Source organism: Mus caroli, chromosome 10, assembly GCF_900094665.2.
Source record: "Mus caroli chromosome 10, CAROLI_EIJ_v1.1, whole genome shotgun sequence".
Classification (NCBI taxonomy): domain Eukaryota; kingdom Metazoa; phylum Chordata; class Mammalia; order Rodentia; family Muridae; genus Mus; species Mus caroli.
In genome coordinates, this window is record NC_034579.1 from 2061099 (window position 1) to 2080029 (window position 18931).

The 18931-nt window shown below is 38.9% G+C and overlaps 1 protein-coding gene and 1 non-coding gene across 14 annotated transcripts in view; one reads left to right on the forward strand and one right to left on the reverse strand.

The window, feature by feature from the left end:
- Window positions 1-18931, reverse strand: part of Syne1 (spectrin repeat containing nuclear envelope protein 1) — a 444430-nt gene that overhangs the window by 319893 nt on the left and 105606 nt on the right. For 12 of the 13 annotated variants that reach the window (XM_029482408.1, XM_029482403.1, XM_029482399.1 and 9 more), the window contains 7 exons: window positions 12725-12837; window positions 12016-12184; window positions 5972-6068; window positions 5155-5357; window positions 3423-3587; window positions 2809-2961; window positions 1140-1283 (listed from right to left, as the gene is read on the reverse strand). In XM_029482408.1, coding sequence (XP_029338268.1) covers window positions 1140-1283; window positions 2809-2961; window positions 3423-3587; window positions 5155-5357; window positions 5972-6068; window positions 12016-12184; window positions 12725-12837 — 1044 coding nt within the window. Of the gene's footprint in view, window positions 1-1139; window positions 1284-2808; window positions 2962-3422; window positions 3588-5154; window positions 5358-5971; window positions 6069-12015; window positions 12185-12724; window positions 12838-13001; window positions 13062-18931 lie in introns of those variants that run through there. The other variant, XM_029482409.1, reaches the window with a different exon arrangement.
- Window positions 1649-1755, forward strand: LOC115032297. Its single transcript, XR_003837937.1, has one exon. It is a non-coding gene; the product is annotated as a U6 spliceosomal RNA (small nuclear RNA).

An 18931-nucleotide genomic window follows, 5' to 3' on the forward strand; every position in this document is an offset into this window, starting at 1 on the left:
AAGAGAAGGAGAAGGAGAAGGAGAAGGAGAAGGAGAAGGAGAAGGAGAAGGAGAAGGAGAAGGAGAAGGAGAAGGAGAAGGAGAAGGAGAAAGAGAAAGAGAGAGTGCTAGCTTAGATGAGCACAAGATATCAACTTTCTCAAACGTGGTCCTTAACTACTGCACCTGGCCCAGCATGAGAGGTGCAAACCACAAAGCCATGCATATATAGTCCAGCAAGTTGTTGGAAAGTTGGAAACAGTGGCTTCTTTTATTGTACATTTGAGCAAATTTTACTGGTATAGAAGAGTAAAATTGTTTGGTACCATTAAGTTAAAACTACTTCCAACTAGAATGTCAGAATAAATTTAACTGAAATATTTACAATGAACGCCAGGCTGACATTTTTGTCTTTTAAGCCTATTATTCACCTATTTTCACTCTTCTTTGCATTTGTACATCTTTTCCATTAATCCTTCAATACTGATTTCACCTTGTATGCTAGCTCTTCTCTCTGACTTCAAAGGCACTTCAGCCTTCATTTATCCTCTGACTCCTCCTCATACAAAACCATGGTTCCTGTGCTTATCTTCACTCCTCCTGTTTGCTGGAAGGTAATTACCCGCACTTAGTAGGGAATTTGAAAGCAATGAAATTGTCTTAAAACTCACATTTAGATAAAGGTTTCTAATGGAACACTCAAAGCTCTTGATAAAAAAGTCTGTCAACTACAGGAGGCCATGTTAGTATAAAAACTGGATTTATATTAAGTAAATCTTAACAAAAATCTCAATGCAATAGTATAGTCTTCTCTTCTTCCTCTTCTTCTCCATCCTCCTCCTCTGCTTTGTCCTACATCTGTCTCCATCTCTCCTTCTATACCCTCTGTTTTATAACATTTAACAGCTCTCTCCTAAAAAACCCAGACTTTTCTACTGAAGCAGAGCTTAGAGCAGTCCTAAATTAGGAGAGATGTCAAAAAGGTATCAGCATCCCATTTTATTTTTTAAATACATATCAAAATTTTTATATCAAGGACCTCAGGGTAGCTAAAAGGTGGGCAAGTCAAGGATGTATCCATGGGTAACCATGGAGATAGAAACCACTGCAAGGCAGTATGGTTGCTCCACCGTGTGGTGTAGCATGAAATCTTCTCCCACCTTGGATAGCTGTTCTTTGAGCTTGGACATGGTTGTAAGCATTTCATTCGCTTCTTCTTGGGGACTTTCTTTGGCAAAGAGCTGTGCCTTCTTGGCAATCGTCTTGTACTGAGCATCCATCACAGGCACCCTCTTCTCAAGATCCTGCATGAGTCATTGAAGCAGCTCAATTAGTGCACAACACATCTCCTTTTTAGTGCAGAATACCACAGAAAGAGGGACAAAAACATCTGTATGCATTTTGTGAAAGTCTATCTGCACTAGCAACTCCTTTAGGAAAGCCATTGCTTTTGGTCTTAAATGACATACAGACAGCACTATACTATATGCATACACTAAATTTTCTTTTAAAAATGATCAGATATTCTTAAGTCAGTGCCAAGATTATTTGATGTAATCTTTACACTTTCTAAAATAGGCTAATGTAATATTAAAATATTCATACATGCAATGCATGCAAATGCATGTAAGTAATACAGGGGGAAATCTTGACTTTAAGAATTCAACTGGTGCTCGCTTCAGCAGTACATATACTAAAATTGGAATGATACAGAGAAGATTACCATGGATCCTGTGCAAGGTTGACATACAAATTCGTGAAGAGTTCCATATTTTTTTTATTCTTATGGAAGATTTGGGGGAAGGATTGAGGATCCTGAAAGAGATAGGAACTCCACAGGAAGACTAGTGGTGTCAATTAACCTGGACCCCTTGGACTCTCAGAGTGTGAACTACCAACCAAAGAGCATACATGGGCTAGATCTAGCACCCCTTCCCCCAAGCCTACCTCCACCCCTACCCTTTCACATATGCAGCAGATGTACAGCTTGGTCTTCTGTGGAATATTCTCTTCTAGTTGGGCTGCCTCGTCTGGCCTCAGTGAGAGAGGATGCACCTAGCCCCACAGAGACTTGATATACTAGTGTGGTGGGATATACAGAAGGGAGTCTCCACCTTCTCAGAGGAGAAGGAAATGGAGATAGCAATCAGGATGTAAATTGAATAAATAACAATAAAATGGGAGTTAAAATGATATTTACTTTATAAAAATACATACATATTGTCACTGGAGAAAACTTGGAAATTTAGCATGGTGGAAATTTTAATTTCTTATCATCTCACATGGTGGCAGCTAAAGTCAACAGTTCACCATGGTTGATACTCTTTTTTTCCTATGTATATTTACTTTAAAAATTTTAAACTACAAAAATTTAAAAAGACAACACTCTGGTCTATTTTTTTTTCATTCAAATAATTGTTCAAACTTCTCCTGTCAGTAAATAACTCCATTATTTCACTTTTGAAACATACAAGCTTTTAAGAAAATGCCAAGGCCAAATTCATGCAGCAAACCCTGTATTGTTTAGGGCATTTATTTGGAAGTCCTGTCTAAAGGGGTTTTTTGTTTGTTTGTTTTTGTTTTCCTAATGTTTTATAATTTGTATGTAGGAAAAGAACCCCATGTTGAAAAGTTATTTTGAAGTTACTTCATATTTTCAAAAGATACCTTCCAAAAATTCAAGTTTATTTTCTGCACAAGCCAACAAATATGTAGACCTGTCAAAATGATCTCTCAGACTCAGAAACAGTTTTCTGTAGACCTGGACAGCCTGTCTAGTTTTTATTTTTACAGAATGTGTTTCATTTCTTTGATACAGATAGTCCTTACCTCCAAGTCTTGAATTAATAACTTGACATTGATAAGAGAAACTTCTAAAGGCTCAGAGAGTTTCCTGTGGGCTTCAGTTGCAAAACCAAAGAGGGTGGTAGTGACGTCTATATATTCTTTCTTCATTCTGTCCATCTCGTCTGCTCTTGCGTACTGAGGAGTGGGGAAAGAAGTATTTGAAAGTCATCAAAGCTGTGATTCTAGAAGCCCACAGCCTTCGCTGGGAGATAGCCTCATATACGGTAAGAAAAATTCTAATTCCTGATTCTTATTTTAGATAAGTTTGAAATAAATCCAGTTACCTTAACAGAAAAAAAAAAAAAGAAAGAAAGAAAGAAACAAGGAACAAGTAAGCAGTAAGAAGCCAGAATTTGAAAAACAAATCTCTTTGCCTATGCAGGCGCCATATGTCAACATAATCCTTAACCGAACACTATGTTTTGTTACTGTTCTCCACCATGAACAGACAAGAATGAATAATTAGCAATAAAACTCAGGCAGTTTTTAACAGTTCTCTATTCCACCCTAATAATCGCAGTAAAACTGGCTGTCAGCAAGTTGCTGCACACTGATGGCACACGCATCAGAAGTGAGTGTTGGTTTGAAAGACATACTTGTTTGACTTCCATGAAGAGCTCCCTCCATCGACCGTTCAATAAGAGCAACTGCTGTTTAAGGTCTCGAGAAACAATCTCATCGCAGGTCTCAATCAGGAAATTCCCGGCATCGTTCATAGCTGTGTGCTGCTGAATCCAGTGAGGCAGATTTCGAAAAAAATCCTAAGCGAGGAAGGACACGCACTCATAAGTCACATACCAAATACTAATTATCGATATCACAAGAACCAAACCAAGAAGGTCTGTTGTTTAAAAGTGCGTGGAAGCTTTAAGACAGATATCAAATCTCTTCCAAAACTCAGATTGTGAACAAGACTTCAGAATGTGAGCTAGGAATGCCAGATGTCTTTGTTTTTCATTTTTCTTCCGTCGCATGTACACGTACATGCAGATGTGTGTGTGTGTGTGTGCGCGCGTGCATGGGTGCGCACATTAGTGGTTTCCTGGCTACACTTGTGGCCACACACAAGTGCATGTGGAAGCCAGAGGACAACATTGGACTTCAGGTATTTTCCTTCACACATTGAGGATCCTGTTATTTACCTTTTATTTTTCTGTTTTCTTTTGAGCTGGGGTCTCTTACTGGCCTGGAGCCTGCCAAGTGTGTTAAGCAAGTGTGTTGCCTGGCCAGTGAGTCATAGAAACCCATCTGTCTTTGCCTCCCTGCACAAGAACTTCAGTCATGTGCCACCGCACCTACATATGTTTACATGGATTCCAGGGACTCAAAGCAAGTCCTTACCAAGCACTTTACCATCCAGGCTGTCTCCCAAGCCCATCTTTTTGCTTTGAACAATCAGGCACCAGACTTGCTGCCCAGGCAAGTCCTACACTTGCAGACTCAAGCAATCCTCCATCCTGAGTCAAATAAACGGCTGGGACTCCAGGCACATGACAGTGCACCTGACTGTTTATGTTATCATGTAAGAACATCTATGGCATTTTTTGTTGAAAAGAAAATAAAGCAAGAGGCCACTTTTTTTAATTTTCATTTTATATAAGAAGGAGCAGTCAATTATGCAAACGGCAGAGGCATTTTCTTGTTGTTCAGGCCCGTAAAAATGACTATAAGCAGTCTAAAATTTGAATATATATGTATACATAAGTGTATATTACATTCAGATTTCAAAGGAAATATTTTTCAGGCCAGACACTGAGGGCAAGGACACTGAACACAGTAATAGCTTCTATTCACAGTAACTGGCTTCTATTCATTTTAGATTATGAAACCCAAAAGAAAATATCTAAAGAGTTCAAGACTGTGGTGGTCCCACTATTCCATGGATGTACTGATACACAGATTAAGTACCCTCCTCGTGTGTGTGTGTATGTGTGTCTGTGTGTGTGTGCATGCGCACATGCACAGATGTAGGCCTTGTGTAGGTAACAACAGCTGTGAATAAGAAACCTAGACAGGCCCATCTATACAGACCTCAGAGTGCAGATAGCACTGTCTGCTGCCCCTGAGATTTAGCTACCCCTTCATGAGAAGTTGATGAGTATAACTTGCTGCCTTTCTGAATGAGAGAGAATGTTAGATCGTTGGAAAAACAGAGATCTCTCTTCACAGAGCTTTGACTAGACACTATTTACAGATCGTTTAACTCAGCTGGCGTAACTCCCTTAAGAAGGGTTCCTGAGTGAAGTCATAACTCTCTGACATGCTCAGAGAGAATCTCTCATTCATGAACCTGGAGCACGCCTCTTCCTTTCCTGTGAAGAGCCTTACCTTCTTGGCATTTTCTGATTGGCTTAGCATTTTCTCTGCATCTTCTAGCCAGGCTTGGAGACTAGCCACGGTATCACCATAGCGATCCCAGTTGGAGATCACCTCCTCCAGCATGCTCCGTACACTCCGCACCTCCACGGAGAGATTCCTCCACTGGGCAGTGGTTTCACTCATGAATTTCATCACGTTCTCAGCTTCCTCCACTGAATCAGAAACAGTCAATCAGAGACTCCATTCTGTACATAAAACCCTCTCTCTATTTCCCTATGTTCTTAAGCACCAGAAACAAGGGCATCGATCAGAAATACAAGATTCTATTCCCAGCAAGTGTGGCAACATCTACAGGCTGTAAGCAAACATGGCTTCCAAAGTTTATCTCCACAGTAACTTAAGCTCTCCTATCTATATTCAAGTTATTCCACAATTTGTAATCCCCTTGCAATTGCAGCTAGGCTGAAAAATTGCAACTTAGAAAAAGGAATGGTTATTTTTATTTTATCTTAGAAGATTACACACAGGAAAAAAAGTATCAATATGCAAGACAGACACCTCACACAATTACCCTAAGTGTATAGTCACAAAGAGTCTACATAGTAAAACTATACTTGATCTGACCCCATAGAAACCTGTTGATTTTAAGTGCTCCTTAAGTTGGCATCAAAACAAGTTACATTTCGTTAGGGAATTTTCATAATGCTATTTAAAAAAGAAAAAAGAAAAACCTGGACCATATTCCCCCCAGTCATCCTTACTTTCTCTTCTCTTTCCCTCCGACCCCAGCCCCTTCTGCAAATCCCAAGTGTGCTGTGAGTTTTACCTGAGCCATCTGCTTTGACGTATATTTCAGCTGTCTGTTTCAGGATCTGGTATGTCACTTCATACTGTTCAAAGAACTTGCTGTTTTCTATAAAAGACTAGAGAGGGATGCACAATTGGTCAGCAGTTAGCGAACGTTAGGCTTGACCACAAACGACAAGGTTTAATCTGCCTTATAAGCTTATGGGTATTTTCTCCAAGGCTACCAACCTCATTCTATTGGAAAATGCAAAATTAATTCCACTGTCATGAATTACTCGGGTTCTATGTGACCCATACCCTGTGCCTACATTCTCAGTACCAACTAAGCACCAGACGGAGAAAACATTCTATTTCTTTACTCTGCAAAGTTTTTTTTTTCCCAAAGAACAGAATTTTCTCCAGAGGATCTGGGACTAACATTTAGAAAGTGCTAAATTTGGGGGACACTTTAATGTCCCGCTGTGTTGGAGCTATAGAAGTCTGCTGTTCTTTGAACACTAGCCCTGGGGGATGACTGACTGCTTTGAGGAAATTCCAGTTAAAAATATATGACAGTGAAAACACTTTGGTTAAAAATAAAGAAGTAAAAAGTTTAAAAATAATTGTATATGCTGCCCATATTAAGGATGGTTTCATATTCCAATTAACTAGCCTCCCCCCAAAAAGAGTACAGACTAAGATACAGCTTTGTGTTAATCTGTACAGAGTCTACATACAAAATAAAATCAGTATTACTGCATAGAGACAATGAAAGTGAGAACTCAAAAAAAAAAGTCTTAGGTAAACTTTGTATTAACGCTTAACTCCCTACCCCCCCCCATGCTGTTTAAAAGATTGTACTTATTACTCCAAGTAGAAAATTAATACAATTATAGATAGCAATGTGTCTCCAAAATCTCTTCCAGTTCTCCTACTAGCAGAATGAATTCTAAGAGTTTATCAATTAAAATAGTTAAGAAAGATTATCACTATGATAAAATGCAAAGTTATGCTTTACAAACTGGAGCCTTGTACAGTGTGCTAGCAGATCTGTATAACATGCTAACTGATGTTTCATATAGAGGCAAAAATGGCTCATAAAACAGTATCATGAACATTCTTAGATCTTTACCACTAGTTACCTTGTTTCAATATAAAACCCTATATCATATATTGTATGCTAATATATTATAATAATAATTATATATTATATGCATACAATATATTATATGTCGAGAATATTAAGAATATATACTATATATTACATATACTTATATATGCATATTTAAATTAAAATGATATAATTTAGTTTATTAAAAATATGGCTAAAACTGGGTTATAGAATCAAATGTACTCTTAGCATGGATGATAAGAAAAGTTAAGGCACCACTTAAGATGTTGAAACAAAAATATTAGAAGTAAGAACATTTCTGCCTTTCATTTATAGATAGACATAATAAAAGCACATTACTTTCACCGAGAGAGCTAAATCAGACAATTATATATAAACCTTTTAAAATTTTATCACGGTTGTTTATTTACATTAAACATTATATATAAATATATATATATATATACACACACACACACATATATATATATATATACACACACATACATACACACATATATATCCTATATGTATAATTATATGTTATATGTAATTGTATTATATAAGATATAATTATATATTCTATTACATTAAATACTAACTACAGTGAGGAGTGTTTAATATTTACAGCACATTTATAAATTATTCTCTAGAAATAAAGTGGATACAGAAAGCTATTAATTCCATGGTCCGAGAGGGTTCTGTGATTATTTTATTGAATGACTTTAATAGGGATTTTTGTTTAGCTGAGAATGGAATATGACAATAGTTGTCTAGAAAATGTATTACTTAGTCTTAAGTCCTACTCTTACTCCCAAAAGAGGGAAAAGAATAATTTGACCTTAAATGGTGGGCCATTCTAATCAAACAAGCAAGCCATTTTGGTTTAAAAATGGAATGTTATAGTTAATACTCAAAATGGTGTTTGAGCAATTGAAGAAACAACAGCTCTTGACAGAGAAAACTATTGTCTCTGTGAAGTTACTGCAAACCGCAAGAAGCCGTGAATGCTGAAGACTAGAGACTGGCAGCCATAGTGCCTTGGCTGCTTAAAATATCCTTGCCTGACTAACTTTCAAATTAATTACAGGTGAATAAAAAGAAAATGCTTATTTCTAGCATTGTCTCAGGCCTAAAAATAGGAGGCAAGATAAGAATAAAACCAAAGAATTCATTATCATTGATTGAGCTTTCCTGTGAGAACAATTAGACAATTAATTTTATAAGAATCCTATTTGTTATTTCAAACATTTACCGGCCCCAGTGGCTTGGAGAAGCCACTGAACAGTGAAGTTGTCTGGGACAGCCACGCTCACAGGAGCTCACGAAGCCTCCGTTTTACTGTATTAGACATGTCTCTCAGGGAAATGCACATTTTAATTTAAAATGACGTGGTTAATTTACTTTATTAATAATGTGGCTAAAACTGGAGTATGAAATCAAATGGACTATTATTAGCATGGATGATAAAGTAAGAAAAGTTAAGTTACTACTTAATGATGTCGAAACCAAAATATTAGAGGTGAGAACATTTCTGCCTTTAATGTACAGACATAATAAATAAAACCTCATTCATTTCACCAAGAAAGCTAAACCAGCTAATTATAAATCCTTTAAATTTTATTAGGGCTGTCCATTTACATTAAAAATTGTTGTGAATGGTAAGGTAAGTGTTTGTGTTATTTATGGTGGACTTGAAATCTCTACAATTCAAGACATTTTCTTTCTATCAGATGAAAAATAGAAACATTGAATCCCTGTTTACCTAGCAAAAATGGACGCTCCATGTTTATTATCAAGACCACTGCAAACAATTCTGACATCAAAGGTGCCTAGCCAATGCTTTCTACAATCACTGATCAGTAGCATATGGTCTAACATTTAAATAGTTTTTATTAAATTTAAATTTATTTATTTGTGTGTATGCTTTATATATCAGGATATATGTGCCATGGTATACTTATAAAAGTCAGAAAACAACTTGTGGAAGTTGGTTCTACATGTAGGCCACATGGGACTGAGCTCAGGCTTGACAGCAAGAGCTGTGCAGTTTCAGTGACTATCAGTGATGGTCTAATTGCTTTCATAACAAACATAAAGGCATTTACTTTTCAAAAATGTAAAGTCCTCATCGGCTCATAGCTCAGCTAGGAAGCATAGCCAAAATTCTCCAACCCTTACAATGTGCACTCCCTTTTCTCTGCATGTGATTAACGTCAAGTGAAACACCAACGCCGGGAAAGCTAATCGTGGAGTCTTCATAGGCTGAGTATCATCTCCTTTATTATAAAATACAGGAAAGTGCCGTGCTTATAGTCTTAAGTGAGGGAGAAAAGAGTTAGGTTTAAATAACTGACTTTATAGTTTTATTGAAAAATCTTCACACTTTTTGGAACAGTCTGTTCTGGAATGAGTGGGATTTCTCTGAAAGCACCAGAGGACGAGACGAGAGCCACTCATGTGCTGTGACACTGAAAAAAGGCGCTGGGCGTGGTGGTGCATGCCTTTAATCCCAGCACTCGGGAGGCAGAGGCAGGATGATTTCTGAGTTCGAGGCCAGCCTGGTCTACAAAGTGAGTTCCAGGACAGCCAGGGCTACACAGAGAAACCCTGTCTCGAAAAATTAAAAAAAAAGAAAAGAAAAGAAAAGAAAAAAGGCAGTGCACAAAATCTGGGCTTTAGAAGGGTCTCCAATATTCTACTACTACTGTCATCATGATAGAAAGGGAAAAACTGTGCAAAGATGCAACAGTACAGAAATGTCAATCATTCACTACGGTTCCGTGGGTAGCGAATCGCTGACGTGTGAGGAGAGCATGCGTCCCTGTGGCAATGCTTCAGTGCGCCCCAGCTTTCTACCATGTTGCCTGGCCCAGAGGTGAATGCCAGTGGCGACCAAACTACAGCTGTGCAGAAGCATAAAACATTATTCAGTTTTAAACATTCTAAGAGGAAGTAATGTTTAGGAGAACAACAATTTTTTATTCACTACAATTCAATAGTCATCAATATTTTTCGTTGATGACTATTGGTTATTATGGTATTTTGGTTAATTATTTTCACAAGTTATGTATTTAGAGGGTAAAAGTGATGCATGCCTATGAGGGCTTTTGATTTTGAAATATAAAAAAATAAGTCAGCTTTTTTCTCTTTCCAGCCCCTGCTCTCAGAATGCTGACTCTAAGACTATTTATTTATAAATGCCTAGGCTACAAGCTTTGGCCCATGCTTTGACTAGCTATTTAAGCCATACAAACTAGTCTATGCCACATGGTTGGTTACCTTTAGTCTGCTTCATGTGTCTAAGTCTGGGGCAAATCTCTTTTTATTCTATCCTGTGTTCATCCATGTGGCCGGTTACCTCTGCTCAGCTCACATGCTTCTGACCTCCTCTATGCTTCTGGGTGAATCTTCACACCACTTACTGTTTCCCAGAATCCTCTCCTTCCTCCCATTGTCCCACCTCCTTTTTGTTGCCTGAGCTCATTGACCATAGGCCTTTTTACTGACAAGTGTTTCTTATAAGATTCTTTTTTTACATGGAAATATCTAGACTCAAATTCTGACTCCATTTCTTGCTCCTTGTGTCACCTGGGGCATGGGGTTGGGACATTTAAACTCCAGAGACAGCTCCACAGCCTTTCGTCTATGTTAACTGCATTGTGAGTCTTTATTGAGGAGAAAAGTGAAATACTCAGAGACTCACAGTCATTGAAATTATTCACCGCAAAGGGGCTTAAAGCTACTTATAAGAAGCGGAAGCGTTAGCTAGTGATCTTCACTAGTAGAGGAAGTACATGCATAGAAACCCGTTGGGAATGAAGGGTGATGGTCCATTCTACTCATACACGAAACTTGCAGAGCAGTGTGAGTTAGCATCTCAATGAACTCTTTAACTTCATGGAGTGGGCAGGAAGCACTGACATTAACATCAACTCTTAATATATCTTTAGAGGAGTTCAAAGAGAATTATTAATACCATTGTTTTGGAACATCAAGTTGGTAAGGCTGTCCTATTAGGTACTTAATTCTGATTGGCTGTTCCTAAATTGTTGGAACAAAGCACAGAGCCTATGCAATCAAGTCCTACGCCGAGTGCATCATTTGCGATTACTAAATCTGAAGGTATAAATCCATTTAATATTTATGAGACTAAGACAATTACTAGAATATTTTTAAATGGATTTCTTTTCCTTACCAAAATAGTTACAAATGGATAAAGGAACATATTCTAACAGAGTTTACAGATTTTTGAAACAAATGTTTCCCAGACCACTTTAGTGAATCTAGCCAGAAGATATACAAACCACAGGGTAAATATTTGTATTTTTTCAAATTCATGTAGCTAACATATCAGTTAAAGAGCAAAATTAAGATGTAACAAAGCTGATTATGGGTCCAAAATGGGTACTTACAAAAACTACACAGTTTTAAAATGAGTTTCAAGCACATAATCTGTACATGACTGTGACTTGTCAGATTTTAATAAGCTAATATGTTAGCAGTTTCATTTTATAGCTGAGAACCCACCTTAAACATATGTCAGAGAACAGAGATGCTCAGAAAATGAATATTTTCAATCAAATCTTGCAAATAATTTGTGTGAGGGCATGATTATTAGTTGACTAAGAGGAAATCAATTGATTTTATTAAACACATTGTATTGACTATATGTAAATAGAACAGCTGCACTCTTTAATTCAGGGCTACTCTTTAGATAGAATTAGGATTATCTAGACCAATACCCTCAGAACATGAGATAATATTTAAGAATTAAGATGGTATAGAGGTTTGTAGACAAAATTGCCCAGTGCCTGAACATACACAGGCATAGCAAAGTCGTGAAAGGAGACTCACACAGCAAATCTAACACTGACAGTCCCATGTGCAAAACTAAAAACAGTTGCCTATTTATTCACACGGGGAGCTTCGAGGACATGAGGTGGACCTGTGTCAGAGCAATAGAGACTCACGATATAGCTTTGCAGCAGCAGCTCCACAGACTCTCGCCTTCCATACTTGATGATCCAGGACTTCAGCTTTGACTCAGCGAGGACCAGCAGGGACAGCAGACGGTACTTCAGTTCGAGAAACTCCATTTTCATTAAGTGCAGCTCGGATGTGGAGGACACAAAATGAAACCTCGGAACAGACAGGGAGAATTCACAGGATGTAACTAGTAGTAACAGGAGGCTGGCCGAACCTGTTACACTGCAGCCTTCTTAAACTCGCACCGCAGTCAGGGGAAACAATTCTTTTCTTAGCTCAAGGATCTGAGAGAAAACAGGACCGATAGAAGGCTTTGATTTAGTTCTCTTCCCCGCTAACACATCTCTCATCTGTTTCTCTTATAAGCTGTTTTTGCAATGTTACATAATGTTCCTTACAGTATTGAATAAAAATACAGCCTATGATGAGGAACTCGTTTCTGTGATCTGCAGGCTGTGGGAACGTTCCAACTCACTCTCTCCAGTTAATAATATATTAGAATGTTGGCACTCTTAGCGTCTGTGTGGGAACCCACTTTGCATTTACCAAATGCAAGCATTCCTGTTAAAATTGTAACAATTCATCTTGGGAAAGAAAAATGTGAAAAAGAATACAAAAGCATCCACCTAACAATTTTTTTAAAAAGAACCTTCAAAAAAATAAAAAATAAAATAAAATCCGACATTCTCTTACCTCTCAGCCATGTCCTCTAGCTGATCAGGAGGCATTGGGATCCCATTGACAGACCTGGTCCGGTAGATTTCATGGAACGCTCTTTTGTGGGCATCTGTATTTTGAAGCAGATCCTAATATGCAATTTAAAAAAATAAAAACTGTTTTTAAATGAGGAAACATGTTACCAAGAGGCTGAGAAGCATAATTTGCCGGCTGTACTGATGAGTCAATATATTCAACAATTTGTCCCTGCTGCCACCTTCACATGCAGTCAGAGCCTGTCACAGGCTTTTACCTAGAACAGCAATCCATGAGTTGTGGAGGAGCTGCTCGCTCTGCTGGAGTGTCTAACAATCATGGCATCTTTAAACACACATGACACCTGCCCAGCAACGCAGTCAGACCTCTTAAAGGTGTAAGATCCAAGGACTGTGTAGTTACTGCTAGAAACAACCATGAGATGTGTTTTCTTTTTCTTTTTTCTTTCTTTCTTTTTTTTTTCTTTTCTTTTTTTTTTCTGAAAACTGAACACAACAAACTTAACCCCTTAGCGGTAACAGGGATTAGCGTCTGTCCAGTTATTTCCAAGTTGAATGCATGAGGGCTACTTTAAATGCTATTTGCCAATGACAATATACTTTGAGAACATAGTTTTGGTAAAAAACAATTTCCCCCGAGTGCAGAAACCAGGCCCCAGCTAAGAGAGAGCTCAGAGGTGATGTGCAGGGATGTTGTTTCTTGGCAGTTTTCCAGGTCTTTAGGTTAATGTGAGCCTTTCTTTGTCTATTGTGTATTTTACCAGCCACACGCTTACTTATAAGAAGACTACATCTTTGCCACTACCCCAAGCCCACTTTTCACACACACAAAAGGAAACAGTGGGGTGGATGACGCTTATGTGAATTTGCTCACATTGAGCAAAGTTCCATCTACCAGAATGCATAATAGTGTATAAGTCATTGATGTATTAACCCACCAAGGTGATCAATTCAAATTAATATTACTTCTATTAAGTATTATCGACTGGTACAATGGAAAAAGAAGCAGGAATACAAGAGAGACATATTTACTTTAGTGAACTAGTGAAAACTTTTAGGATATGAATTAAAAGAATTCAGAATATAAATTAAAAATAAAGTAATAGAATATAAATTAGCAAAATGGCTCAGCAGGTTAAGGGCACTTCACTTGCTACAAACCCTAACAACTTGAATTTGATAGTTGACACCCATGTGACAAAGGAAAAGGAAAGAGGACTCCCACAAGTTGTCCTAACCCCCACATGTGCACAAGTGTGTGCACACACACAAATGAATAAATAATAAATAAAGTAATAAAAGGTCTTCAGGCTTATAGATATGTAGCTACATTAGAAGCAAGTTAATTTTGTCTTAAACCTTAGTCTGAACTATTTGCCCTGATACATTTTTTTCTACATTATGTTTTGAAGTCTTTAGGCATATAAGTACACACACACACACACACACACACACACACACACTCACTCACTCACATGTCATTCATACCAGATGGAAGGATCTCTGACCCCATGAGGAAAGAGGAGACAGGGCTGTTCTCAGGACAGCTGTCAGTGGTGAGCGATGTAGTCACTCCCCCAGCTTGCCCGCATGCTGACACACCTCCATGGCATATGGGCTTGGCTGAAACTGTCCTCAAGTGACTTCAGAGGAGTCTGTGCCTTCACGCCTACCTCGCCTTTGTTATATCTGTCAGTTTTAATATCCAGTCCACTGGGGGAAAACTCTTTACACTCCACAGGTATGTGAAGGAGTTAGTCCACAGCTAGCACACACTCCTTGTTCTCAGGATACACTATGGCTGTAAAACCGCTGGATACTGAGCAAACTGTAAAACTGTTCAGCATTCCCCTTAGCAAAATACAGTCTAAAACAGATCCAAGCTGTAAGCAAGAACAGAAACAAAACAAAACAACAACAACAAAACCCAAAAAACCAGACCATCCAGGGTAGACATGAATTCAGTGCTTTGGGACATCGGCCTTTGGAATGTGCACAAGATGAGACCCTGGAAACGGTTCTCCTTGATCCTGTAAGAGGGCTAAGTCCAGCTTGTAACAAATACTCTAGGGGGAAGGGGGAGTAGAAGTCACCAGTGTAAGGGCTAGCTATCAAGAGTGAACAACCAGTGAAACACAGAGCTGAGATAATGCCAGGCATTCAATAATGAACAGTAGCGTGCAAATAAGAAGAAGTCATGTTTCTTACAGTGATCAGACATTGGTTAAAGCACTGATTTCCAATATTTTTAAATATCTATGGTTAAGCTTCAAGGATGATCACAGCATACCTGTAGTTGATAATTTCAAGTTAGTAGAGGAAGAACTATTGAAGAAGTAGGACAAACTACGCAGGGGGCAATGGTGGCTACCACCTAGACCAGGACCTGAGGTTTCTGTGAGTTTGAACCTGAGCTTCTTTGTCTCAAAAAAGCTAAAAGAATAGAAGGGAGGGAGAGAAAGAGGGATGAAGAAGAAGAGAGAGGAAGAGAGGGAGAGAGGGATATGCTAGGAAATAAAAAGCCAATTAAAAATCCTCTGTTGACTTATAAATAGCAAAAAAGATAAGTAGCAAAGAGGGAAAAAAGAAAATAGTTAAATGGTTTTTAAAACTCAGATACAGAATATGCTACAAATATAAAGTGCATAACTTTATTAGACAAAGGAATGAGATTGCCTAGATCAGAGGGACAAACAAAACCAGTTAAAATGAAAGATCAAGCAGCAGATATGTATGTGGATGAAGACAAAATGAAAAGGGGAAGGGTTTTATGAGAGATACATCTAATCATTAGGGAAATAGAGAGGCTGGAATTTGTAGAGGGTAAAATACATCAGGAGATACTAACTGAAAACTTCTGTAAGTACCATAAATAGTCCTAATAGGAATTTACTGACTATCAGAGTCCCATATTCATAGAAGATGTGTATTGAACATACATAGTAAATTTGAAAATATCTAAGAACTGATAAAACAGCATAGGAACAGACAAACCTATATCTGTTACTGTAGGAATTATCAACACTCCCCCTTCAGTTACCGAGATGGCTCAACAGGACCAAGTGGGATCCCACACTGTGGAGAAGGGAGATCTAGTGACAGCCCAGAGAAAGAGGAGGGAAACAGGGCTATCACCTAGGAGAGAAAGTTCTTTATGGAGAGCCAGGGCAAAGACCTCACAGGGGAATGAATGTATTTGCCTCTTTGGGGTCATCATTACCGTGAGTTTTCCCTGATTTCTTACCTAAAGGTAAAACATCAACATCCCCTGGCCTGTTTGCCCTCCAAGTTTTATTCTCTACTTGTAGTGAGCATTGTGGTTTCTAAAAAAAAAAAAAAAAAGCAGCCATGTTATGTGAATATGTTATGTGACTATGTTTCTGTTTTAACTCCTGGTGTGGGGTATGGGATGCTTCAGATTTTCAGATTGTCCGTAGCAGCTGAGTATGATTTGTCTTGTGCTCTGGCAGGAGTGTGATTCTGCCAGCTGAAGACAATTTAAATTTGGAATTCTGGGGACTCTTGTGAGGCTATAAAAATGCCAGAGCCTGGAGAAGCTGCTGCTGCCCCTGCTGCTCCTAACTCCCTTTACTGTGGTTTGTCCAGTGGTTGTGAGCAAAGAGAAGTTTGGAGAGAGGAAGAAGTTGGATATCCTCGTGACGAAGTTTGGACTTGCCCCAAGGAACTCAATGCCCCTAATCATCAGGAAGTGTTCTAACAAGATTGACACCCACTTTGCCCTCTAAACTTGCCTACCCTGTGTTGGGGGTTGGAAGGGTTTGGGATGAAGAAGGTTGGAAAAAGAACGCAATAAAGTAGCCAAAAAATATGGATATAAGTACTTTATCCTCTCAAGACAAGTCATATAATTAACACCAGGAACCTGTGTCTGTCTTTATGCATATGGACATATCACAAATGCTCTGAACACTACTTGGTACAATGCAGGTGTTCAATAAAGTTTTGTTGAAAACCCAGAAAGGCTACCAAGAAATAGCTGGGAGCGTAGGGAGAAAAGCAGAAAACAGAATAAACAAAGCAGAAAGCTGAATGAACAAAGAGTTTTGTGGACACAGGCGCTCTTTGCAAAAAGTGTCTGATGGACGAGGAATGAGCAGGGCTAATATTAGTAAATAGATGAGAAGGCCAACCTTTTTCAACCTGGCCTGGGACAGATGATGGTAATGGTTCCTTACAATAGTTTCCAGAGAGAACGGAGAAATCAAGAAGGAGCCTGGATAATTCTTATCCACTTGTATGTATTAATGGAAGAAAGGTATTTGTACAGTAGCTGGGAAGGCAATCAGGGTGAATAGAATAACTTTAATAATGTATGCATGTGTGTTTGTGTACATGCGCACACGTATGCATGTGCAAGTATGTGTGCCTCACATGCACATGTGTTTGTGATAGGAGGGTATTCAATGGAAAGGGGGTGTAGAAGACAATGGAACAAAAGAAGTATATCTGCAACTCTTTGAGAGAAAGGGTAAGGATACTATCTAAGGCTCACAGGAGGGGCTGGCCTTGGTTGGGAGCACAGATGGTTTATCCACAGCAACAGAAGAGAGGATGGAGTATTTGGGCACAGATGCAAGTATGTGGGTTGATGTATTTGTGGGAGCTTGCAGATATTCTTTTCTGATTGCTTCTATTTTTCTTGCAGAAAGAGGAAGCAGTGTCGTCAGCTAGGAGTGAGGACAGGGAGGAGGTGTGGAAAGCTGAGGAGACAAGGTATGAAATAGATGTCCCAGAAATGGAGAGAGCTTGGGGTTGGGAAAGCCTTATGACTGCTGCACAGCACTGGAGCCCAGTTGGGTTAGTCGCTATCAAGTGTGTGGGTTCTCCAGCCCATCAGCTGCCTGTGTGGGGGCACAGGCTATGCAGAAAAGGTCTTTAATCGGGTTTTATATTTTTTTCACCAGACTACTAATAAAAAGAGAGATGTGGACAATGGGATTGAGGATGTGTCCAGTGGGTGAGTTTTATGAACACTTGATTGAGACAACAGGAAGGGAAAGGATGAAATGAAACTGAAGGAAAACAGCATCAGAGACATGGGGTTCAAATGGATGGAGAAACCTTGCTTGATTGGGGAGTAGGATGCTTGACAAAACAGTTGTGGGTGATTTCAGTTACTGCTGATGGATGATGATAGGAGAGGAGGAAGGAGAGAGTGGCAAGGATGGGACATGGAACAGGATCACCACAGAAGAGAAGGCGAAGGGATTGCAAGGCCACAGTAATGAGGATGGTCTGTGGGTTGGTGAACTCTCTGATCCCCATGCCAGGCATCATCATCGGGAAATGAAACTCTAAACAAGGAGAGAAAATTACTTGTCTTGCGTTGACAGTACAAGGAGGCTCAGGGGGTGGTGGAGACTGAGGGGTGGTGGAGACTGAGGGGTGGTGGAGACTGAAAATCATGAGAAAGCTTAAGACTTGAAAGCCTTGCCTTGTCTAAAACAATATGACTCCTACTATGTGCAACAAATTTGTGGGTACATCTTAAGCTTGGAACTTAAGACGATTATGTTGCTATAAGTGAGGGACTTACTTTCTCCCTGCCTGTAGTACACCCATCTACAAACGAGGATGATAAGAGCCATGTCATATTCTTAGGTTAAATGTTCAGTAAAATTAACTGCTTAGACTGAACCATGGATAAATTCTCCATAATCATTAAGAAAGGATAGTCTCTCTTTCTAGATAACGCAACATGAAGTTGAGTAGAAAGGACAGCAGCTATACTTTGTACATATTTTGTATAGTTAATATAATCTGATATACACAGTAGCTTAACTTAAACAGGTTAACTTAAAAAAAAAAGGTGGACTCCAGGGTTTCACTGCCCTCTTCTTGTCTTCACAGGCACCATCCATACATTCAGATAGACACAGACACATGCTCACAAACAAATTACCTGTCTTTGCAGCTTAATTTATTGTTAAATACCTAACACATATATCCTGAATAAATTAAAACTGATCTCATAATTGCAATTACACTGCTTTATGGCTATGCTACTCTAAACACCTGTAGAAATTAAACAAAATAATCTCTAAAACCTAGACTGAAAAAAGAAAGCTCGCCGGGCGTGGTGGCGCACGCCTTTAATCCCAGCACTTGGGAGGCAGAGGCAGGCGGATTTCTGAGTTCGAGGCCAGCCTGGTCTACAAAGTGAGTT